This window comes from Gopherus flavomarginatus, chromosome 12 (assembly GCF_025201925.1).
Source record: "Gopherus flavomarginatus isolate rGopFla2 chromosome 12, rGopFla2.mat.asm, whole genome shotgun sequence".
Lineage (NCBI taxonomy): Eukaryota > Metazoa > Chordata > Testudines > Testudinidae > Gopherus > Gopherus flavomarginatus.
In genome coordinates this window covers 25,634,710-25,659,919 of record NC_066628.1, presented here as the reverse complement: position 1 = coordinate 25,659,919, position 25,210 = coordinate 25,634,710, and the positions used below count along the sequence as shown (strand labels likewise).

General features: G+C 47.7%; 1 protein-coding gene across 1 annotated transcript; it reads left to right on the top strand.

The window, feature by feature from the left end:
* The first annotated feature begins 1,602 nt into the window (after positions 1-1,602).
* Positions 1,603-24,349, top strand: LOC127032172 (tripartite motif-containing protein 10-like). Its single transcript, XM_050919176.1, has 8 exons — positions 1,603-1,618; positions 11,260-11,678; positions 17,240-17,335; positions 19,089-19,319; positions 19,615-19,637; positions 20,695-20,810; positions 22,744-22,803; positions 23,781-24,349. Exons 2-8 carry the CDS (start codon positions 11,262-11,264, stop codon positions 24,347-24,349), a joined length of 1,512 nt encoding a protein of 503 aa, XP_050775133.1. The 5' UTR covers positions 1,603-1,618; positions 11,260-11,261.
* The last annotated feature ends 861 nt before the right edge of the window (positions 24,350-25,210 follow it).

Genomic DNA, 25,210 nt, shown 5'->3' with positions numbered 1-25,210 from the left:
CTGATTGTGACTCCAGAGGTAAGGCCAGGAGACGCTTCCCATATTAACCATGATCATCCCCCCTCTGCCTGTGACATTAAACTGCTTTCCCTACCATGTCCCCTTAGGGCTCTCCAGCCTGGGGAGAAGACTCTGGATATTTCAGGTCGATCTGGACACAGGGAGAAAATTGAGTATTTGGGTCTGGGAAAAGCCTCATGTTTTAAGTTTGTCTGCACAGTCCACTGCAGTGAGTCCCAGAGCCGGGGCGACAGACGTGGGCTCGTGGGGTTTGTGCTATGGCATAAAAAGTAGCTGTGTAGATGTTTTGTCTTGTACTGGAGCTTGGGCTTGATTCCCTCCTGCTCTCTGGACTTCAGAGCCCAAGGTCCAGTTTCAGCTGAACATCTGCACAGCTACATTTACTGCTTTAGCAGGAGCCCTACAAGCCTCAGTCTGTCCACCTGGGTCTGAGACTTGCTGCCGTGGGCTGTGTAGATGGATCCAATTTGTCTCCAGAGACTTGGTCTGAAAGTTCCCAGAGTGTCTGACCAGGGCTGGTTAATGAGAGTGAGGGGGTGGCTAGTGAAGCCATTAGCTGGAGACACCTGAGCACCTGGGGCTCTGATATGGACTCTGTGACCATTATCTGCTCTGGGAGATACCCGGGGCAGCTGCAGAGGGTCTGTGCCACTCGCGGAGTCCACGGAAAAAAATCATTCTGGACCCAGAGTTCAAGCTGGAACCAAGTCTCCATTTTCAGCCTGACTGAATGGGGGAGAATTTTCCTGGCAAGGGCAAATTTAACAGCAGCTCTGGAGTGTTTCATAGCTGATGTCTTGAACCTGGCCAGCTCATAACTGCGCGTTTCTGGAGATGTTGACAGTCACTCGCTGTAAGTCACTGGGATTCGGGCTCCTATGTTGGTTAGACACGTTTGAAGTGGATCTGAGTGAAATGTTTTGGACAAATAGTTTGTTGGCAGAAAAATTGTTTTTCAGGTTGACTAAAATTATTTGTGAATCCATGTTGAGTTTGCTGAATAGTTTCAATGAACAGAAGAAGATGCCACTGCTTCCTTTCTAACCTTTAGCCAAGAGGCTGGGCCCTCAGCTGGGAGACCCAGGTTCATTTTCCCCCCCCCATGAAGTGAGGAAGGAATTGGAATGTGTTTCTCCCCCCTCAGGTGAGGGCTGGAACTTCTGGGCTCTGGGTGTCTGATGTGGAGCTCCCTCAGTCTCTCCTGCTGAATACGTCCCCCTTTGTCTAAACACTTCCATGGGCACTGGGTCAGAGCATGGGAGTGAGAATGACTCTGCAGCCCAGTGGGCTGGGCCCCAACCTGGGAGCCCAGAGTCCAGCTCCCCTGCTCCAGTGTTCCTGTAATTATTGATCCATAACCTCAGTGACAGAAGAGGTTACAGTCTCTGGCACAACAGTGTATCAGGCTGTGTCTGCCAGGGTTTCCTTACACCAGTGCAGCTGCCTAGGTGCAAACCCCTAGTGTAGACACACTGCACAGGTGTGAACTGGGACTGGCACCTGCTTCAGCTTATCCCAAATGGAAGGGGCAGTAAGCGGAGAAATGCCCCCTCCCCTCCCCACTGCCCAGGCCTTATTAGCAATGACCCTGAAGGTGGTGCCTGTGGGGCTGGCGTGGAGAGTCCCAGCTTCACCCCTGAGACAGGACTGCCTGCCCAGTGTTTGTGGGGACGGCACCAACCTGCTTTTAGTAATGAACCAGCCGCACCCAGCCCCAAAACAACAGAGATTCCCAGCATTCTGTACCTCCCCTCCCCTCCTCTGTCCCCTGGTCCCCCCTTCTCACCATGCTCAGTCCCCCAGTGCCCATCCATACCCTCACCACCCTTCAGTCCCTGGTGCCCTCCCCTGTTCTCATTTGGCTTCTGCCCCATGACATTCATCCTTCCACTTAAACCCCGCTCCCACCTCCCAGGCTCCTGGTCCTCTCATTGCCCCTTCCCTGCCCCACTTGTGCCTTTGTCCCTCCGCATTCCCCCTCTGCCCCCTTGGCACATGCCTCTCTCCTAATCCCCTCTGTCCCCCTGGTGTCCCACTGTAGTGAGGCAGCCTGGCTCCCAGCTGCCCCAGAGAGGGATGAGCCCCTCCGGATGCCAAAGTGGGCGGAGTCACTGGAGCCTGCGCCCACCCCCCAGAGGTCAAGGCGTAGGGCAGGAAGTATAAAAGCCAAATCCCAGGGCTCAGAAGCTGTCTGGCTGCTGGAGAGGCTAGATGCTGATGCCCATGCCCATGCCCATGCCCATGCCCTAGCTCCTGCTGGGAAGACTCCTGCTGTCTGTGACCTACTTGAGGCCTGGCCATACCCATGGAGGCCAGATGCCGACCAGATGCCAGAAGAGCCAGTAAGCCTATCGGTGCGATGGGATGCAGAGGAGCTGCCCAGCTTACCGCTCGCTGAGTATCCCGAGGAGCCCATGGTGCTAGATGCCGGGGAAGATGCCACTGAGGTGCAGGTACTGGTAGAGGGGGAGGTTGGAAGTAGCCTGGGGGCAGCTGACCCTAGTCTGGTTGCAGCTCACCCAGAGCCAATGTCAGTGTGCTGCGGCCAGGATCCCCACTGACACAACTGCAGGTTGCCTGCCACTGTTAGGGCCCCGGGCTGGGATGCAGAGGAGTGGGCGGGCCTGCGTTCCCTCTGCTACCCCACTCACAGGTGGAAGTCTCCCCCTCGCCCTGATGCTCAGGACCAGGGGCCTGGGCTTTGCTCTTGAACTGTTGTTTGTGGCCCCGGCCTGACCTAGGGCCTGGGCTTAATACTCAACTGTTTGCTCAACCCCTGCCTGAGGGTCTGAGCCCTGAACTGTTTGTTTGCTACCCCGCCCTTATCCAGGGCCTGGGCTTAGTACTGAACTATTTGCTTGACCCCTGCTGGGGAGGCCTGAGCCCTTGTCTGTTTCCTGCCTCACTAGGCTAATTTGCCAGCTCACCAGATTTGTGCAGTGAGGCGGCCTGGCTCCCAGCCATGCCAGAGAGGGGCGGCCTCCACAGCACATGCCTACCCCCCACATATCCCCTCTGTCCTCCCTGGTGCCCCTATCCTGACTCTCCTCTGCCCACCTGGTGTCAACCCTTCCACTCAATCCCCCTTGGCACCCTGGCTCCTGCCCTACTTGTCACACCCTAGTCCACTCCCATCTTCATCTCTCCTCATCCCACCTCTGCCCCCAGATGCCTTCCCTTCTCCCTTACCTCCTCTACTCCCTGCCCTCTCCTCACCCCCTCTACTCCACTGATTCCTGCCTCTCTCCTCTGCCTCCCTTGTTCCCTCTCTTCTCATCCCCCCTCTACCTCCTGGAACTGACCCTATCCTCACCCTCCTTTGCCCTCTGGTGCCCGCTCACCCCTCTCCCCCCTCAGCCTCCTGGTGCCCATCCGTCTCCTCACCCTATCTTCTGCCTAATGTCGTCATCATCATCATCATCCCCGATCGCCCCTGCAGTTCCTGCCCCTCTCCTTACCCCTCCTTATCCCCTGCATTATGGGGTGCAACATCACACATATAATCAGTAATCAATATATGTCCCTCCCTTTTTTGTTGTCTTTCTCAACTTGATTAGAAAAATAGCCCCTAACCTCAAATGCTATTTTCCTGTATAAAGGAATCTTTTCTACCATATTTTTTTGTGTTCAGCAATAGGCAATATTTCTAAAGAAACACAATGTACTGTCAATATCCACTGTTGATTTCAATGTGCTGCAGGGATCTTTGTGTTTTTGGTCTACAGGACACAAAAAATGTTGTTGTTTGGTAAATCAGTGGAGAAGAGGTTGTATTTCTTAAGTGAATAATCACAAATTAACTTCATTGTATTACAGCTGCTGGCACTTGGACACTTACCATGCAATTTGGTGAAAATTCATTGAAAAACCTTCCTTCTTGGCCATACATCAGTTGGAAGGGTGAAATTTTTGTTGTTGTGTGAGGTTTACAGCACAAAGAAAATAAAGTTTCTCCAAGAAATTCATTCCATTTGTTCTGAGTTTTTTCCACCATCTTCTGGAATGCTCTGTAAGAAATGCCTGAATGGTCTAATTTCTTAAAATCAGTGATTGAATCTAATTTCTTGAAGAGATAGGAGGCATATCACATGACATTGCTAGAACTACTTTTTATTTTAAACTTGGTACAGTATGAACATTTTCAATGTAATTCAATTTTGAAGATTTATTCAGAATATTCTATTTATGGCAGGACACCCTCTCTTTACCTTGATTATTCAAAATAAATACCATCTTACCAACTGACCATGGTGCCTCCATTCAGCAAATGTTCCCCCACTTGAAGCACACCAGAGCTGTTGCATCTGCTGAATATATGGGGAGAGGAGGCTGTGCAGTTCAAGCTCTGCTCCAGCCATAGGAATTGCAATACCTAGGGGCAAATTTCTCATAGCTTGTTGGATAACAGCTACAAATGGGACACACAACAGTGCCATGTGAAGATAAAGGAGCTGAGGCACGTGTACCAGAAGGCAAGGGAGGCAACCCATTGCTCTGGTGCTGTGCCTAACGTCTGCCACTTCCATAAGGAGCTGAATGCCATCCTTGGTGATGACCCCACTTCCACTGCCAAGAACCTTGTGGACACTTTGACGGGGCTGGAGATGGGGCACAGTGAGCAGCCCTGAGGACAAAGTTGTGGATGAGGAGGTTGAATTGAAAGGTGATGTGGACCACATGGCAGGGTCGTCTGGTGGCATGGTGAATCAGGACCTCTTTTTCACTCCTTAGGGGTCTAGCCAGTCCCAGCAGTCTGGCTCTGGAGCTCATGATGCAGGAGAGGAGACTTCTGGTAAGGGATCTTTTTGACATTATGCTACTCAGTTATATAAGGTAGAGCTGTACTTTCCTCTGTATATTCTAAAAGTGGGAGAAGGGATAGAAATGTGCAAGACTAACTGTAGTTGCATGTGCTGCATATTCTCCAGTGCAGCGGAACAGTATGTTAATGCACACCAACATTTCACTGGAGTCTTCCAGAGAGATCTCTAGGAAACTTTCCTGGAGGTAGTTGCCCATCCTTTGCTGGAGGTTCCTTGGCAGAGCTGATTTGTTCCTTCCACATTGCAGGAAATTCTTTCGCGCCAATCAGCAATGACTCGTGCAGCAACCAAAGCAGCACACAGGCGAGCAGCATAAGGACTGAGTCTGAAGCCAGATGCATGCAACAGATGCTCCCTCACATCCTTACTTACTCTTAGGAGTGAGATATAGGCTTCAATGACCCCTGCCTGAGGAGTATGGTGACAGAATTTAAAACATGGTCCCTCAGCACCTGCAGTTATCCCTCTGAAAAACCACCTACCCCACCCCCTTCCCTCCAGGGCTGAACTCATCATTTTTCTGGTATTCGCCAAGATATGTGCTTGTGTAGGGACATTGAGGAAGTGATTCATATGTAAAAAGAGGAGTAGCTTACTGAAAAGATTCAATGCTATGTGTGAACTAACAATCATGCTTCTGTTTACTTGGGCTCCTGCAGATGTCGTCTTCAGGAGAACCAGCTACAGACCAGCGGAGTGTCTCCGCCAGATAAGGAAGTGACCAATGTGCAGCAAGGAAGATATGTTCTGCAAGGTGGTCCACTCCTCAGAGGCCAAAAAAAAAAAGAATGCTAGGAGTGGAGAGAGATCCTGAGGGAGAAATTTCAAATAGAAACGCAGGACAGAAAAGAGCGAGGAGCGCATTGTTTTGGGCCAGAACTAAGAAGATGTTAAAAGTGATGGAGGAGCAAAGAGAGATGTTGAAGTCCCTAATCACGCTCCAGGTAGAACACATGTATGCTCGTCTGCCTTCCCTCCTCCCCCCTCTGCAGACAATATCATTGCTTTCCATGCTCTCCCCAAACTCCTCCCGCACATTCCTTGCAACTTCCCAAAATGTCTGAGTACTGTTAGTATATAGGCCTGTTTGTTAGCCTGAGATAGAATTATGAGTTTGACTTTTGACACTTTTTTATGTTCTTATTTATATGTGTGGGGGAAAAAAAGAACAAAGACACTGTGTGTTGCATTTCTCCTATCCAGATGAGGCTTACAGTATAATGAGAAAAGATAAGGGACAGAGTTAAGTGTTCCTGGGCCGAGTAGGAGTGTAATATATGAGCATACACTGGAATGCTGCCTGCCTCATCTCTCAAGCCAAGATCAAGTAACCAGTTAGGAGGGGCAAAGCGGGATGTGGGGCAGGCATAAGACCCACTAAAAGACAGAGAAAGATGTGACCTTGGCCAGGATACAACCTCACTCTCTACCTCTCCCATGGGATACAAAAGAGGTGGTATCAAGCCCCCAGACTCATGACCCTCCAAAACGGAATATGACCAAAATTGTAAGAGTGGGACTAGGGACATGTATTACAGCTATATTTATACCACCTATGGAGGTGAGTGGACAGCACACTGGGAAACAAGGCTCTCCAATGTCAGAGCTATGGATATGCTTGCTTGAAACTAACCCCAATAAACATTGCGTTGCCTGAACTTCAGACTTCTGGTCTTCTGTTTTCTATCTGCATGACAAGAACCATGGAATGGGGTGAAGGGAAAGCCCTAAGTAGTACCTCATTCACTCCACCCTATCAGACAGCTTCCAAAATGATAGCTGTGTGTATGTCCAGTTATGAGAGCCTACACTGCCCTACACTCTTATTACCCTTCCAACCAAGACTTCTGTTTGTTTTTATTAAATGAAAATTAAAAACAATCTTTATTTGTCTTCTGCTGCTAGCAATAATGCATAATGCCAATTGGATCCTTTGCTGATTGGAAATCCCAGTCAGGGATCATGACAATTTTCATGCAAGGCAGCAAGTTAACAAAGCCTGGCAGAATGCTGTTTATGAAGACACATTACTGGAGCTCATTGTCAAAATGTTGCTTCAAAGCCTCCCTGATTTGAATAGGCCCCCATTGTGCCATCTAATAGCCCTGGCATCTGTCTTCTTAAAATCAGCTGCCAGGTGATCCACCTCAGTGCTCCATCCCAGGGGAAACTTTTCACCCTTAGCCTCACAAATATTATGGAGTGCAACACAGACTGCTATGACCCTGGGAAAATTTTCCTCATTTAGGTCTAACGTGCCATAAAGGCAGTGCCAGCTGCATTTTCTACAGTCATTCTCTATCTGCTCAGCCTATTGTTGAGCACTCCTCGCTGCTGTCCAGGTTTCCCATGTAAGGCTTCCTGAGCCATGGGTAGAAGGGGTACCCTGGGTCTCCCAGGATCACTATGGGCATTTCAACATCCCTCACTGGAATCTTCTGGTCTGGAAAGAAAGTCCCCGATTGGAGCTTTCTGTACAGGCCAGAGTTCCTGCAAATGCATGTCATGCACCTTTCCAGACCACTACACATTGATGCCAGTGAAACGTCCAGGGTGATCCACATGCACCTGCAATACCATAGAGAAATACCCCTTTCTATTGATGTACTACATCACAAGATGATCCAGGGCCAAAATGGGAGTATGTGTGCCATATATTGCCCTGCTGCTCTTAGGGAATCCCATTGTCACAAAGCCATCCACTATTTCAGGCACAGTGCCAAGAATTCTTCATAGCAGGATGCAATTAATGGCTCTGAACACTCGCATTGATGTGGTCCCAATGGTGGAACTTCCTGACTCCAAACTAATTCATACCCAACCAGTAACAGTCTGGAGTCACCATCTTCCACAGAGTGATCACTATGTTCTTCTCCACTGAGAGGGCAATTTTCATTTTGGTGTCCTTGGGCTGGGGCAAGCTCTGCACACAGTTCCATGAAGAAGGCTTTCCATACATGGGCAGCAGGTATCATAGGCCAGGAGAGGCTAAGCCTCCCAAAACTGCTGACCCACCACATTTGAGCACCGATGCCTGGCCATGGCCCCACCTGCACTCCACCCTGAGGCCCCACTCTTTCCCCAGAGGCCTTCCCTTGCTCCACCCCTTCCTGTCTCTGCTCTGCCCCTTCCCCTGAGGCCCCCACCATAAACTGCTCACTGAGTAGGGAGAGAGGCATGAATGGTGACAGCGAGCAGTGGGAAGAAGGGCTGAGTGGGGAGATGGCCGAGCAGCTCCGCCACGTCCCCCTTTGCCTCCTCTGCCCTCTGCTTGCTCCTCTCCTTCTCAGTGGACAAGAGGAGTGATGGTGAGGGGCAGGTGAGAGGGCTGAGTGCAACCCCCACCCTGCCTTAACCCCAAAACTGGGGCTGCAAGGTGGGGAAGCAGCCCCAGTGTGGGAATCCAGTAGCACAAAGTGGTGCAGAGGGCTGCAGCCAGCGCTCCAGTGCACAGGCTGGTGGAGGCACTGGTTTGGGTGGACAGGTCATGATGTGCTGGAGTCCTATGTCCTGGCCCCAGGATGGGGGTGGATTTTGCCTCCCCAACACCTCTCTACTCAGATTACATGTCTTCCCTTCAAAATAAACAAACCTAGCATAGCAGATTGGAACAAGATCCATCCCCTTTTTAATTTCGAATTTGTGTCGGGATGTCAGTGACCAGTGCAGTCCCTCAGAGGCACCCAGAGCCTATGAGGCACAGCTGGCTTTCAACACTCTAGGGCTCTCTTTGCACAAGCTCAGTGTGAACCCTTTGGTGTGGCAGCCATGGGAATCTCAGAGCTGGTCTTTTCAGGCGAAGGCACCAGTGACCAGAATAGTGCTGTGATGTCTGCTTCCCAGAAAGGGCAAGTGGGTCCCATGGGGGTAACCCTCCAGTGAGTGAGCTGCTGATGCAAAGTTCTCAGTCCTGAACTTTTCCCTACCAGGGAGCAGGAAAACATTGGTAGAAGCCTCCACTTTTAGAAAAGCTGTTTTACTCAGGGAGCTGTACCTTGGGAACCCTTCATCAACTGGCCTCAGATTTGGACCACTAGCCCGACCCTGCTTCTCCACAAGCCATTGCAAATGTCAAGGCAATCGGAGGAACTGTGCAGATTTTAGAGCACTTAAAATAGTCAAGTTTTAAACAGAAAGCTGATCTCAACTGTGACTCTACTCATCCAGGTGGTCCCTACAATAAGGGAGGTGAGGTGAAAGCACCCCCACCACCTCCTCCAGCCGTTGTGTGTGCAGCTAAGCAAGTGCCTAACTCCATGCATGGAGGCCTTAGCACATACCCCTCTCATTGACATCTCCCATTGGTTAGTTTAGGTGACTTCCCAACTAGAGTGCTGGTTTTTGTGGATCGCAGGCTAAGATGATGTAGCACTGTAGTGTAGACACTTCCTACATTGATAGAAGGGGTTTTTCCATCAGTGCAGTTAGTCAATGTCTGGGATGGGCACTAGTTAGGGTAACAAAGAATTCTCCTATTGACCTAGTTGTGTCTGCATCAGGGGTTAGATAGACATAACTACATCGCACAAGGTGTGAAATATTTCACTATTCTGAGCAATGTAGCTAGGCCATTGAATAAGGGAATGTCTACACTACAGCGGCACAGCTAGAGTGCTACAACTGTGTGGCTGAAGCACCTTACTGCACATGCTTCCTACGTTGATGGAAATGATTATTCCATTCCTCTAGTTTATCACCCTTTCTGAGAGGTGATAGGCAGGTCAATGGAAGAATTCCATTGTCTACATTGGGGGTTAGGTCAATCTAGCTGTGGCACTCAGGGCACACAATTTCTCCCAACCCTGAGGGACAGAACTGGGCTGATGTATGTTTTAAGTGTAGACCAGGCCTAAGAGGGATTTCCCTGGAGCTAGCTGAAAACACAGGGTCTGAGGGACAGGCTGACAGCTTTATGTGTGTGTGAGGCAGAGAGAAAGAGAAGCAGTCGTTAGTGTGATCCTGGCTGGAGAGACAGAGCTTGCTTCAGGCACAGGAGTCCCTAGAAAGGCAGATGTGGAGTTCTGAGTAAGGAAACTGCCTGCAGTTTTTTGTTTCTACTGTGTCAGGGGCACAGGAATGTGTGGACATTGTAAATAATAATGACTGCACCAAAGAAATACCTGACTCCTATAATTAATTTAGCCTGCCAATGGAAGAACCTAAAAGTCCCCAAATACTGGCTAGAAGCTGAGGTCAAAGAAGCAATGGTACAACCTGAGTCAGAATCTAGACACCTATGTGTTGGTGGGAAATATTTCCAGGGAGCTCTAAGAGCAAAGAGCCTGTGCAGAGGAGTAGATTGCTGCTAACTGTGGACTCAGCATATCCATCTTTGTATACTGTGCAGTCCCCATTGTCCCTACTCTCCAAGCTGACACTCCTCTCCCTAGAATCCAGCAAAACCAAAACTAGGATCCCTGGCTTGTATTTTCCCCCCTCAGAACCAGTCCACACAGTGATTATGAGCTCAGTATTGGCCAAAGGAGAAAAAATGATTGGAAGAGATTGGGGCAGCTGGAAGAGAGTGGCGGTGGGGTTGGTAGGATTGTTCGTTTCCCTTCTGTGTTTTGCAAAGTTTAAACCTAAAATCTTCTTTCCAGCTCTTGGCTGGTGTTTTGAAGGGGCTGGGCTGTAACCTTTAGATTGTAAAGTCAAAAAGCTTAGAGGATTTACCATAATATCACTCTTCATCTCAAGGGTTGCTGCTGATTAGTGACTTGATGCAGTTTTCATGCCTTGTCACTAGCACACACCAGCTGCTTCTGACCTTAACTCAGGGAGCTCCTGTAGCCCAGCTGGTCCCAGGCAGGTGGCTAGATGTTCAGCAAGACACAGTCAGGCCAAGGCTTCTCTGCACATGCATTGTCACTGAAATAACTCAATGGAGTTTAGTTCCCACCTAGTTTTGTTTCAGTGCAAGTCTGCATGTGGCTGTGGACACCCTCGTGAATTAAGAATGTCCTAGTTCGATTGAGGACACATCTACACAGCACCTGGGAGGTGTGATTCCCACCCCGGGTAGACGTCCACATGTTGAATCTGCTGGAGCTAGCACACTGCCAATAGCAATGCAGGCATGGTGATTTGGGCTAGCCACTAGAAGACAATCCAGCCCGACTCTCACCTGGACATGTACTGTGTAGACATACCCTGATTTTAAGCATTTGTCATCTTGTTTGTTTGTTTCCTTCCCCCCTTTTCCTTTCATTGCCTTTTTGTTTCTTTACACCCTTCTGCTCCAGTTCCTTATCTATGTAGTTCCTACTTCCTTCTTTTCTTATCTTTCTCCTGCTCCTTCTCCCCACTTCTCCTTTTTCTTCACTTCATTCTGCACCTGTGCAGCTGACAGGGAGCTCCCATTATCAGCAAAACTATTTCTGATGCAGAGAGAACGGAAGCCAAGAGATCCCAGCAGCCATGGCTTCAGTGACTCCTATACAGGAAATCCAAGAGGAAACCAAATGTCCCATCTGCCTGGAATATCTGACAGACCCAGTGACCATAGATTGTGGACACAACTTCTGCCGAGGCTGCATCACTCTGCACTGTGAGACATGGACAGAGGGGGACTATGACCCTTTGTGCTGCCCCAGTTGCAGAGCCCTGATCCAGAAAGGAGCTCTCCGGAATAACTATCAGCTAGCAAATATAGTGGAAAAAATAAAACAACTGCTTTTAGGAACAGGAAATAGCAATCTGTGTGTGAGACACCAGGAGAAACTTAACCTGTTCTGTGAAGAGGACTGGGAAGCTGTGTGTTTGTTTTATGAGAGATCCCCTGAGCACAGGTCTCATACAGTGCTTCTCATGGAGCAGGCTGCCCAGAAATACAAGGTAGGAAATACTCTAGATCCTGGTTAATTCAATCCTTTTAATTTTCAGACTAAATCTTTCAGATCCACAGAGTCTCTCAGTTTCCCATACTTTCTCCCTTGATCTCTGGCTCCACCTAAATCTCTCCCCTGCAGACTCCTTCCTCTTGGCAAGTACAGGGAGCCCTGGCTACTGATGCTGCCCCAGCCTGTCACCTCGCACTGTTCATTAGGGGGAGGTGGGTACTAGAGCTCTGTGTGAGCTTTTCTTGCACACAGGATTGAAGCAAGATGGGTCTGTGCTGATGCCAGGCCTGGCCAGGAATGGAGGGAATGAGCTGCTCCCACCACACCCCTGACAGCCCAGGCACTGCCAGCAGAACATTTGCATTAATCATGAACGTAGCAGCCTTCGCTCTGCTGCACTAAACATATATGCAGGAGTGGGTTCAATCACAGATACTATGGGCTTTTCCGTAGGGTCCCATCTCTTGAGTCAGATGATTAAAACAGATCCTCGGGTTTCATAAAAAGAAAATCAGCAACCCGAAAGTAATGCTCCAGCCCATATGATTGGAAAGAAAAGTTTGAAAATGTGGCCCAAGCATAACTGATACAGTGACATGTGCCTGAATCTGCAGAGAGCTTGGGTTGATAGCTGTGAGAGGAGGGAACTGCCCAATGAAACTCAGGGGAGGGATAGCTCAGTGGTTTGAGCATTGGCCTGCTAAACCCAGAGTTGTGAGTTCAATCTTTGAGAGGGCCATTATAGGGAACTGGGGTTAAAAAAAAACCATCTGCAGAGAGCTTTGAGCAGGGGATTGGACTAGATGATCTCCTGAGGTCCCTTCCAACCCTGATATTCTATGAATGGGGTGTTCCCTCCAAGATCTACTGTTCTGGGGTCCTCATGCACCTCTTCCCCAGCTGTGCACCTTGTGTGTGCAGCAGGCAGGTAAGAAGGCTGTGGGCCCAGCTTTCCACTGGAAAATACATATGTGACAGGATCCAAAATATACAATCTGGAACTGGGGTACTGCTGTGCTGCCTTAAATCTCCAACATGGACTGTCTCACACAATGCTTTGCTAGTGTCAAGCAGCAAATCCCTCCAGGTGCTGTTAACACTCAGTAGAACAGCATGTGGAGCCCCAAACCCAGCTAGGTTGCATGAATGCTCTCAGAGCCACCCACGAATCACCCAGAGAAAGGCACCAGCCAATTCCTCCCAGATCCCCAGCCTTGCAACCCACAGTTGTACCACCTTGCCCTGGTCAGAAGCCTGACCATATAAATTTATTACCCAATCCACCTTTCCCTTGATGTGGAGAGGACACACACTAGCCTTTGTAACCTGAGTTGAGATTTCCAACCACATCAACCAAAACACACTGTTTTAGTTGAAATATAAAACATATTTATTAACTACAGAAAGATAGATTTTAAGTGATTATAAGTGGTAAGCACAAAAGGTCAGAGATAAAGGAAATAAAAGGTAAGCTCATAGTCTAAAACTTAAACTTTAGTGCACTAGGCAGTATTTAGATCAAGCAGTTTTCTCATCCCACTGGATGTTACAGTTCTTAATACACAGGCTTACCTTTTTAAGCCTGGGGCCAGTCTCTTCAGTTGAAGTCTTTGTATTCACAGCATTCTTGTTGCTTCCAGCATAGGTGGGAGAGGAGGAAGACCCAGGCATTATGCCGTTGTCCCTTATTTTTTTCTTTTAGTCCATGTGCCTGGAAAATACTAGCCCAGACATGTCCTGCTGGGCTTTGCTGAGCCATGGAGTTGAGTAATCTCCCATTGTGTGATGCTTGTGTCACAGTCAGGGAGTGGTAAATCTTTTGTTTACTATTCCCCTGCTGGTCAATGGCTGGTGATGATCATTCAGTGCCTGCCCGGGTGTTGGTCACTTTATTTGTCATTGTCACTGGAGAAATAGCATTAGAGATGCTCAATCTTAAAAAATATTTCAGTAACAACCATACAGCAAAATCTCATATCTTCATACACACTAGCAATATACATATTTGGACAGAACAAGGGGTTTCAGCAGATCATGACCTTTCATATGATACCCTACATGGCATGGGTTGTATGAAATATATCATAATTATATGATGGGGTCAAGATGGGGATTCCAGGATGCTGCTTTGAGGTACAGAGTGCAACAGCATGATACACAAATTTTCTGCTGTGCTCAGATTGCAATTTCCCGAAAATAAGAAATACCCCTTTGAAGAGGCAGAGAGTACCACTATGCCCCTTTCTACAATAAATATGATTTCTGTGTAAGGCTGCATTTGAACTCATGCTGCCTGTGTATTAGGTTCAATGGCTGAAAAATTGCCCCTTGATCCTCTCAAGTTCATGATTTGCTGCAAGCAAGCTAGCTTTCCACTCCCTAACCCTCCCTCTCTCTGTCTGCCTGCCTCTCTGCACCTACTCGGTGTTGTTTCTTGATGCCTGACCCTTAGTCAAGAACCTAACAGTACAGTCAAACTTGTTTACTAATCACAGTCTGAATTTTGCTCCCCCACAGGGCAAGTGGGTGCCATGCATTCTCCAAGGGCAACCCTCAAGAAAAAGAGACCATTGTGCCAGGGTCAGAACTGTGGTTTGATCCTCAGTTCTGGACAAATATACAGTTCTAAACCATGGCAACTTTTGGAGAAGATATGGGGGGTGGGGTCCATTCTCAGGAACTGCTAGGACATATGACCCCAAACTTGGAACACTGATGGAGCATCACATCCCCATAATGCACAGCAAATCTCCAGGCAATCTGAGTAACCATGTGGATTTTACAGCACTTTGGTCTACACCAGGGGAGGAGGGGGTTGATGTAAGATATGCAACTTCAGCTACAGGAATAGCGTAGCTGAAGTTGATGTATCTTATTTCGACTTACCTCCCATCCTCACAGCGTGGGATCGATGGCCACGGCTCCCCCATCAACTCCACTACTGCCGCTTGCCCTGGTGGAATTCCGGAGTCGACGGGAGCACGTTCAGGGATCGATATATCGCATCTAGGCGAGTAGTCTGGACATACCCTTAGAAGAGTCCAGCTTTAAACAGAAAACTGTCTTACTCTTAAATATAGCAGAGCTGGCACTCCCTTATGTTAAGGGAGGTGGCAACACCTCTCCCTCCTCCTCCTGCATTTCCTGAAAGACACAGCTCAGGTGCCTAACCTGCTGGGCTCCAAAGAGAGGGTTCCCAGTTGTGGGTCTCTAGCAGAGTTGAACACTTCCCTGCAGCCCAGGCTTGGGTGCCAAACACCTTGTGGGGGGTAAGATTTAGGACATAGACATTTATCTTCATGCCCAATAGCTCCCCACCTAACTTGTCTTTCATGGATCACATTCTGAGGCTCCTGTCTCTCCCCATGCATTGTATAGGGACAGTAGGTGTCTCTGGCTTTGTGGATCACAGTGTTGTTTCAGTGATTTTTCTAGGCACCAGAAGTCACAGTACAGCAATGCCCAAGTCCCATTCTGGATCAGGGTCTTGGTGCTGGCAGTACTGCATTGGCATCGATCAGTTTATGTTTTCAGGCCTGTCTTCTCTAGCTAAGGGTCTAATGACCTTTAAAAATATAGATCCATTATCCTTTTACTTCTCCCCCAATTCATGGGAGCTAGGTCCATTTGCTGTTTGGGATCTCACAACTCCATTCTCATTCCCATACCCTTCCCTCCCTACCCTCTCTTTCTAGTGAATGTTCTGAGGCTTTGTCTACACTACCACTTTTGTCATTAAAATTTTTGTCAGTCAGGGTGTGAAAAAAACCCAACCCTGGCCAATGTAAGTTTCACTGGCAAAAGTGCTGGTGTGGACAGCTGTCCCATCCTGCAGACATAGCTAATGCCACTTGTTATAAGTGGCTTAATTATTTCTGCAGGAGAGTTCTGTCTTAGAGGCAAAGACAGGCTACGCAGGAAACCTTATAGTGGCACAGCTGTACTGCTACAAGGTTCATAGTGTAGACATAGCCATAGTAATTTTCAACTTGTTCTTTCCCTATTTTAGCTGCAGATTCTACCTTATTTTCATTGGTTTTCACTATGTTAGATGTCCAGCTGCTACCAAGTTTTTTGGTGAAAGCTGAAACAAAAAGTCATTTAGCACTTCTGCTATTTCCACATTTTCTGTTATTGTCTTTGCCCCCTCTTTGAGTAATTGACCTACTCTGTCCTTGGTCTTCGTCTTGCTTCTAAAGTATTTGTAGATTGTTTTGTTGTTACTGTTTATTTCTCTAGCTAGTTTAATCTAATTTTGTGCCTTGGCCTTTTTAATTTTGTCCCAACATGCTTGTGTCATTATTTTTATATTCATCCTTTGTAATATGAGCAATGTGAAGCCTTCGTTGTATGAAACATGATACAAAAAAGTAAATTAAAAATAAAAATTTCAAAAAAGCTGAATCCTTTTCAAACTCAGGTGCCACTGGTGAAATAAGGGAACTTTCTACAGAACAGAAGCTGTTAATGATCAGTGGAGCTGCAGCCCAAGTTATGTGAGAATGTTGCCTTCAGGCTGGAAAAGTCAAGCTGCTGTTGTTACTGCTTTGTATTATTATATTACGAGTGTTATTTGCATCGCTGTACCCCCCAATGAGCCCATATGAGATTACCTCAATTGTGCTGGGCTCTGAACAAAACACAGTGAGGGACAATCCTGCCCTCAGCAGTTTTCAGTCTAACTAGACACGAGAAAGGGTGGGAGGGGAACTGGAAGCATTGAGAGGGGACCTGCCTGGTCCCCCATCATATAGACGGCAGAACTAGGAATAGAATTTAGGTCCAGTCCAGGGTATTAACCACTAAGCTATGCTGCTTATATTTTCTTTTCTTTTGGTAACCACTCTGACTTTTTGCCTATCACTTAAAATCTATATTTTGTACTCAATAAACTTGTTTTACTGATTATCTTTACCAGTGAGTTTGCCTGAAGCGTCCGGTAAATTGCTCAGGTTTGCAAAGGCTACTGTATATCGACTTTCCAATGATGAAGTGGTGAACCAACATTTGCACTGCTCATCTTGAGCAGTAGAAGATGATATATTCCTGAAGTATAGTGCTGGGAGCTGGGAGGATTTGGCTGGTGCCTTTCTCTGTGTGATTCATGAGCGTGTCTGTAGCATTCATGCAACCTAGCTGGGGGTGGGGCTCCATATGCTGTTGTGCTGAGTGATGTCAGCACCTGGAGGGGTTTGCTGCTTGTCATTAGCAAAGCATTGTGAGAGACATCCCAGACTGGAGAGTTAAGGGGCATAGCAGTTCCACAGTCCCAGGTTTCATCCTGGGGATCCTGTTACACCTACCAATCAAGTTTGGGTAATTGAGGTCTCTCTCTAATTCCTGAAAAGATTGAACCTTAATTGGTAACAAGTCTGAATATGACACACTCCCAGTCTGCATTAATAAGATCTCATTTCTTTGATGTCCCAGGTGCCATAAACCTAGTAGGACTGGCAGTGATCTACAGAGTCCTGGGGCTTGGGTGTAAAATTACCCCTAGACACATGCACTGTTAAGCTCAAAATAAAACCAGCCAAATCATTTCTGTTTCTTCAGGAAAAAATTCAGGCCCATCTGAAGACACTGAGAGAAGAGAGAGAAAAGCTGCTGGGATTTAAAGTGGCTGGAGAGTGGAAGAGCCAGGAGTATTTGGTAGGTGCCCATTGTTATTAACCTGCAAGGACTTGCAGTTAGTAGTAAGATTCCTGTCTGGCCTTGGTGAAGGTGGACTTGTGTGAATTTCTCCATGATCATGGGTTGCTGGGATAGATCCATGTAAAGAACTGAAGGTTTCATTTCAGTTTATCAGTTAATTTCTAGCCCTTGTAGCTTTCGCAAAAATCCTCCCAAAGCAAACTGAATGTCACCTGTGCTGCACTGTCTGCTGCATCTGCAGTCATTTCTTGCCCTATGTAATTTGATTCATTTTTTCCCCCTGGCATCTTTGTCAGTGAAGTGTAAAGTTCTGCCTCCTGTTGCTCTGGAATTCCCAGAGGCCATTATAATGCAATATCCTAACCACATCAGACATGGAAATATCCCTTTAATAAATATTGAGGCCAAATGGGAAGATGTGAGAAAATCCTCTCCCTAGTAACCACAGGGCAGGAATTCATAGATTCATAGATTCATAAACTCTAGGACCGGAAGGGACCTCGAGAGGTCATCGAGTCCAGTCCCCTGCCCTCATGGCAGGACCAAATACTGTCTAGACCATCCCTGATAGACATTTATCTAACCTACTCTTAAATATCTCCAGAGATGGAGATTCCACAACCTCCCTAGGCAATTTATTCCAGTGTTTAACCACCCTGACAGTTAAGAACTTTTTCCTAATGTCCAACCTAAATCTCCCTTGCTGCAGTTTAAGCCCATTGCTTCTTGTTCTATCATTAGAGGCTAAGGTGAACAAGTTTTCTCCCTCCTCCTGATGATACCTGAAAATTGCTATCATGTCCCCTCTCAGTCTTCTCTTTTTCAAACTAAACAAAACCAATTCTTTCAGCCTTCCTTCATAGGTCATATTCTCAAGATCTTTAATCATTCTTGTTGCTCTTCTCTGGACCCTCTCCAATTTCTCCACATCTTTCTTGAAATACGGTGCCCAGAACTGGACACAATACTCCAGCTGAGGCCTAACCAGCGCAGAGTAGAGCGGAAGAATGACTTCTCGTGTCTTGTTTACAACACACCTGTTAATGCATCCCAGAATCACGTTTGCTTTTTTTGCAACAGTATCACACTGTTGACTCATATTTAGCTTGTGGTCCACTATGACCCCTAGATCTCTTTCTGCCATACTCCTTTCTAGACAGTCTCTTCCCATTTTGTATGTGTGAAACTGATTGTTCCTTCCTAAGTGGAGCACTTTGCATTTATCTTTATTGAACATCCTGTTTACCTCAGACCATTTCTCCAATTTGTCCAGATCATTTTGAATTTTGACCCTGTCCTCCAAAGCAGTTGCAATCCCTCCCTGTTTGGTATCGTCTGCAAACTTAATAAGCGTACTTTCTATGCCAACATCTAAGTCGTTGATGAAGATATTGAACAGAGCCGGTCCCAGAACAGACCCCTGCGAAACCCCATTTGTTATACCTTTGCAGCAGGATTGGGAGCCATTAATAACTATTCTCTGAGTATGGTTATCCAGCCAGTTATGCACCCACCTTATAATAGCCCCATCTAAATTGTATTTGCCTAGTTTACCAATAAGGATATCATGCAAGACCGTATCAAATGCCTTACTAAAGTCTAGGTATACCACATCCACCGCTTCTCCCTTATCCACAAGAATTGTAAAGAATTGTAAAGAAGTTCTCCCTCCTGTACACTCCAGAACTCCATGAAAGGATGCAAGGCTCCATTCCTGTCCCTGACTAGCTCTTTTCTTATTTTTATACAGAAACAGACACAAACCAAGAGGCAGAAAATTGTATCTGAATTTCAGCAGCTGAGGCAGTTCCTGGAGGAACATGAGCGACTCCTGCTGGCCCAGCTGGAAAATTTGGACAAGGAGATTGGGAAGATGCAAAGTGAAAATGTCACCAAACTCTCTGAAGAGATTTTCTGTCTTAGTGAGCTGATCCATGAGATGGAAGGGAAGTGTCAGAAGACAGTGAATGAATTCCTGCAGGTGAGACTGAGTTAGAAATACTCCAGATACCAACACAGGGACAGGACACTGGCGTTCAGCAGTCAGAGAGCTCAGTGTAACTCAGCGTGTGCATTCCTGAAACGTGAATGACTATTTCTCTTTGCAGCATTACAGACATTGATATTAGAGATGGAAAAGCCCCACGAGCTTAATGAATCCATGGCTCTGGGGACAGGACAGGGCCTCTTGTCCCCATATTTGCAGTACTCCTTCCCTTGGATTCCTGGTGGGTGTCAGGTGGTACTGAGATTCTTTCTCTCTCTCTCCCCTCTAGGATGTCACAAGCACCTTGAGCAGGCATGGGGCTCCTTCTCACTCCCCCTCACACTTCACAATGCTGGGAAAAGGTTTGGAAACCATTGTAGGTGCTGACTCCATGGGTGGTCCAGGGCTGGAGCACTCAGGGAGAAAAATTAGCAGGTGCTCAGCACCCACCGGCAGCCATGCTCCCCCCTCTCTCACCCTCCCCCCAGCTCCTCCCAGCTTCCATAATCAAATGTTTCGTGGCATTCAGCAGGCTCCAGTAGGGAGGGAGAGGAGTGGGGATGGGGCATGCTTGGGGGAGGGGACAGAAAGTGGCAGGGGAGAGGAGAGATGGGGCAGAGTGGGGGCGGGAAGAAGTGGGTTGGAGGTGGGGACTTGGGGGAAGGTTTAGAGTGAGGGCAGGGGCAGACTGGAGCGGGAGGTTGAGCACCTCTCGGCTAGAGGGGAAGTCAGCACCTATGAAAACCATGTTAGTGCCACATCTCCCCAGGGCCACACAGCTAAATGTGTGTGGGAGGTTACATTTTGGATACAAATATCTCTGATCAAACTTCATCCTGAAGGCTTTGGGATGATCCATTCAGTGGGAAAGAATGACCTAAAGTGGACTGGCTGCCTCGAGACTGTGGGAATGGAAAATAAGCCTTTCTCTGCTGGGGCCCTGGTTACCATTCAGCCTCAGCCAGTAGTGATTAAGAGTCTTTCCCATCTGAGGACTGTTTGGAGACCTGTGTGGAATGAGCTGGGGAGGGGGGGAGCTGGTGTCTCAGCTAGCTGCTCATGAACAGATTTCTACAACACTTAACATGGGAACTTCCTGCCCATCAGGAAATGGAGGCCACCAAGTGACTTGACCATGGAGAATCAATTCCCCTTTTATCCCTAGAGCTGCTCTCGCCAGACCAGAGTTAAAGAATATTAATGAGATCTTTGTGGGGAAAGTTGCACAGCCATGGCCTGTGCTGCACCTGCTCTGAGGATGGGAGAAGTGGAGGAATTCTAACTCCAGGCCCATTAGAGCAGCACCTCACTATTAAGAAATTATGAGTCACTATATGAAATAGAAAAATGTGAAGTTATTTCTCTCCAGGTGTGAGAAGGGGAAATTCCAGCAACCAGTGGAGATTTTTCCTGAACTGGAAAAGAGACTCAGCAATTTCGCGGAGAAATCTATTGCTCTAATGGAGGCTCTGAGGAAATTCAAAGGTACTGAATAGGAATCTAGGAGGGGAAATTGGGATGAGCCTCTGAGACTGTAGGAGGGGATGGACTCTGGTCAGTTGGTGCATAATTAGATGACATATCTATTTTATGAGACGTGGAAAGTAGAGAAATTGAGCAGGTGTAACAGGGGCCCAGGTGTCACGCATCTCAGATTAATTCATGATTTACAAAAGTCACAACATTGAGGTCCAAATTTAACAAAAGGGCCTAATTTGGGGACCCTGAGTATCCCTCTGTACTACAGAACTTGCATGGGGGTCAGAGAAACAAGGTTGCTATTCTAGATAGATCTTGGGGCATCCCTAGCCTGTGCCAAAGTCTGCACAGGCCTCTGCAGCCACTGAATAGAGGAGTCACAACCTGCCCCACTCTATCCCTTTGCCTGGTTAGGGATGAATCTGGTCCATTGAGCCAACCCTTTCCCAGCTCAAATTTCCACATTGATAAGAATAATTTATTATTTGTATTTCAGTCTATGGAGGACGAGGGCCCCACTGTTCTGAGCTCTATAGAGATCATAGAATCATAGAATATCAGAGTTGGAAGGGAACTCAGGAGATCATCTAGGCCAACCCCCTGATGCTCAGTAAATAGACTCAAAGAGATTACAGCTGAGAGCCCTGACCCTGTAAACTCTCAACATCCCATTAAAGTTGAAAGTACCAAAGTGAGTAAAGTTACGTTCAAGCTAAAGTCTTTGCAGCATCTGGCTCTAGGGTCTGACAAAACGCAGTAGGTGAATGAGACAAACCAGCTGTGGTCTGGAGTGGGGAGGGAATGACAAAGGAAAAACAAACCTCTCTTACAGATCATATGTCCTAGGATTGTTGTGAGACTTAGTGGATGTTGATTCCACTGCTGAGAGTTTCCTCAATGAAAGAGGACATAGAAGGTTTCAGATTATCTTATATTTATATTAAAGACTTGAGTTTCTGTCTGTTTCTCTGTCAAAATAAAAACACAGTTATAGCAGTTGTGGAGGTGTATGGACACCCCATCCCCTTTTGGGGTGTATCATGGTGCACTGAGACCACGGTTACAGTCTACCAGACTGTCGTTGGTCTCACAACAATGTGGCCCAATGGCTAGAATCAAAGCGGCAACTCTTGAATGCAAGGCATAGTGGCCCAGTAACCAGAGTCTATATAGCAGCCCTCAAGTGCTGGGCAGCATGGCCTAGTGGCTAGAGTCCATGCAGTGACCCTTGGGTGCAGGGTAGTGTGGCCTAGTGGCCAGAGTCAGTATATTGGCCCTTGACTGCAGGGCAGCATGGCCTAATGGCCAAATCCAGGGGTCACCATCAAAAATAGGATGATGGCCAGGGTAGGGGACCTGGGGCCACCTAACTCCATCAGGTCCCAAACCCACCAGGTCCTGATCCAGGGTCCTAACAGTGGAAGAGTAGTCAGCCACTGGGTCAGCTGTGAATCCAATCACAGCATGCTGACATTACGTGGGTGGGAGATACCACTCACTCCACCTCCCTGGATCACTTCCTACCAGTCTTCTGGAGGCTGCAGTCCATGTGATGTTAGGGTCTCTGGGTTCTTCAATTGCCGGGACGCCGACTCCAGTCAGTCATCTGTATGCAACAGATCTCTTGTCTGGGTCTTGGGATCAGCGTCTCCTGCAGGGGCGAGGGGTGTAATGGCTTCTGAGCTGGAGCCTCCACCAAGAGTCCTTCCTCTTTGGCGGTCAGCCAAGACTGAGCTGGGCTGCTCTCCTTTATACTAGCACAGCAATCAAAGCATGCCCAGAAGGGTCTGCGGGGTGGGACTTCCTCTGCCCATAGAGTGGGATTATCCCTTTCCTGCCTAAGGCAGGGTATGCACACCTTGTCACAGCAGTTAAGAGTGGGAATGCTGTTACCAATATGAAAGCAGAAAATCTCATCTTTTATTCTTTTCCCCTCCAGACACTCTGCTGTCTGAAGTGAAGACAAAAAGAGGGGGATCCCTGGGAGCACATATACAAGGTGAGATTTCAGGTGTAGATTATCTTTAAATTATAACAAAATTCCACAAAAATTTTTTCATGAAATTGTTGCTAAAGTTACCAATCCAAGCAACACTGGGCATGATGCACACAGCCTTAAAAATAAACACATTAAACAGTAAGGCAATCCCAAGCAATCAAACAATGGGACACCAAAATTAGTGCTGAGTTCGTGTCCATGATGGTGAACAGAAGCACTCTTATGCACTAGCATCCAAATACCCTTAACTCTGACCTTAGGTCAGACATTCATAATCCTTTTTAACATTAAATTGAGAGGAATGACTAAAGAGATCTCTTCCCTGAGGGCTGACACATACCTCTCCTTTACCCCAGTGGGGAGGTCTCCTCGATCACTCTTCTCCAGCCTCTTAGCTTTCATTTGGGCAGGACAGGGCTCTCCCATTAGAGCTGCTCACTGACTGGGGAGATGCTCTCCCTCTCATGCTGGCATATCCTCCATTCTCTACAGGCTACCAATGGAGCTACCTCAGTGAATGCCACCTCCTACTCTCTGGTCTTAAGTAGCTTTTCTCCTGTGCTCTATCTTCCTCTCTGTTCCCTGGCCTGGGAGTGGTGGATGCATTTAGCAAAAGGAGCTTTCCTCAAGGGTTTAAAGCTGTTACCTGCCTCTTCTGCTCCCTCCTCACTAAAAGTTTCTGCTTACTTCCTTGCCGTTTCTCTGCAGCTGGGAATGGACCAACCCCAGCAGCGGGAGCAGGAAGCAGAAGCCTATGCAAGCAAATGAGAAGCTAATAAAGTTGTTCACATTAAACAGGCTGTGAAACTGCAGAGACCTCTCTGCTGAGTCTCAGGTGCCCAAGACAAAGGCAAATCTCTGGAATCCTGGAGCATTCCAACTAGAACAGGGTTGCTGGGCAGTGTGAGAAATCGTCCCAGCCTCTCTCAGGGCTGAGCTCTGCCCCTAACTCAATGAGTCTCTCTCTCTCTCCTCAGCAAATGTGACTCTGGATCCAGACACGGCTCATCCCAACCTGGTCCTGTCAGAGGATCGGAAAAGTGTGAGATGTGGACATGCATGGAAGGATCTGCTCAACAACCCTGAGAGATTTGACACTGAGCTCTGTGAGCTGGGCTGTGAGGACTTCACCTTGGGGAGACATTGCTGGAAAGTGGAGGTGGGGGATAGGGGATCCTGGTCTGTGGGGGTAGCCAGAGAGTCTGTGAGGAGGAAGGGATGGATCAGCCTTAATCCTGAGGGAGGGATCTGGGCTGTGGAGTGGTACTGGTGGGGTCAGTTCTGGGCTCTCATCTCCCCTGTGACCCCCCTGCCCCTGAGCCGGGAGATCAAGAGGATCCGGGTTTGTCTGGACTGTAAAAGGGGTCAGGTGACATTTTTTGATGCTGATAACGAGGCCCCGATCTTCACTTTCCCTTCGGCCTCAGTCCTTGGTGAAAGAATCCACCCCTGGCTCTGGGTAGGGGCAGAAGCTCAGCTCAGACTGTGTCCCTCAGGCATGGGGTGGGGAGACTATACCACTGGGGACCCTGGAATCAGCCTCTGAAGTCTCAGACACCCTAGTCTCTACCACCCTGGATGACTGCTGCCATCTTAAAGACTATACCCTGCAGTCTCTATGACCCTGGATGTATTTTGCATTCTCTGGACTCTCAAACCATAGAGAGCAGGGAATGATTGAGGTAGAGTAGCCAATGTCATTGTCCCAAGGATTTTATAGCCTGTTTGTCCAGGGGAACTCGGGGATCCCAGCTCAGGAAGTGTCATTGAGATGTGGCAGAAATAGCCTCCTGGGAATTAAAAAAAAAAAAGCACTTCTTTAGCTGCAAACATCCTAATCTCTGTGACTCTGAACTGCTCCCATCTACCGACCCTCTAGTTCCTTATCTCTGGGTATGTCTACAATATGGGATTATTACAATTTTACATAAACCGGTTTTGTAAAACAGATTGTATTAAGTCGAGTGCACATGGCCACACTAAGAACATTAATTCGGCGGTGTGCGTCCATGTACCGAGGCTAGCATCGATTTCCGGAGCATTGCACTGTGGGTAGCTATCCCGTAGCTATCCCATAGTTCCCGCAGTCTCCCCCGCCCGTTGGAATTCTGGGTTCAGATCCCAATGCATGATGGTGCAAAAACAGTGTCACAGGTGATTCTGGGTAAATGTCATCACTCATTCCTTCCTCCGTGAAAGCAATGGCAGATAATCATTTCACACCCTTTTTGCCTGGATTGCCCTGGCAGATGCCATAGCATGGCAACCATGAAGCCCGTTTTGCCTTTTGTCACTGTCACCGTATGCGTACTGGATGCCACTGACAGAGACGGTACTGCAGTGCTACACAGCAGCATTCATTTACTATTGCAAGGTAGCAGAGATGGTTACCAGTTGCTCTGTACTG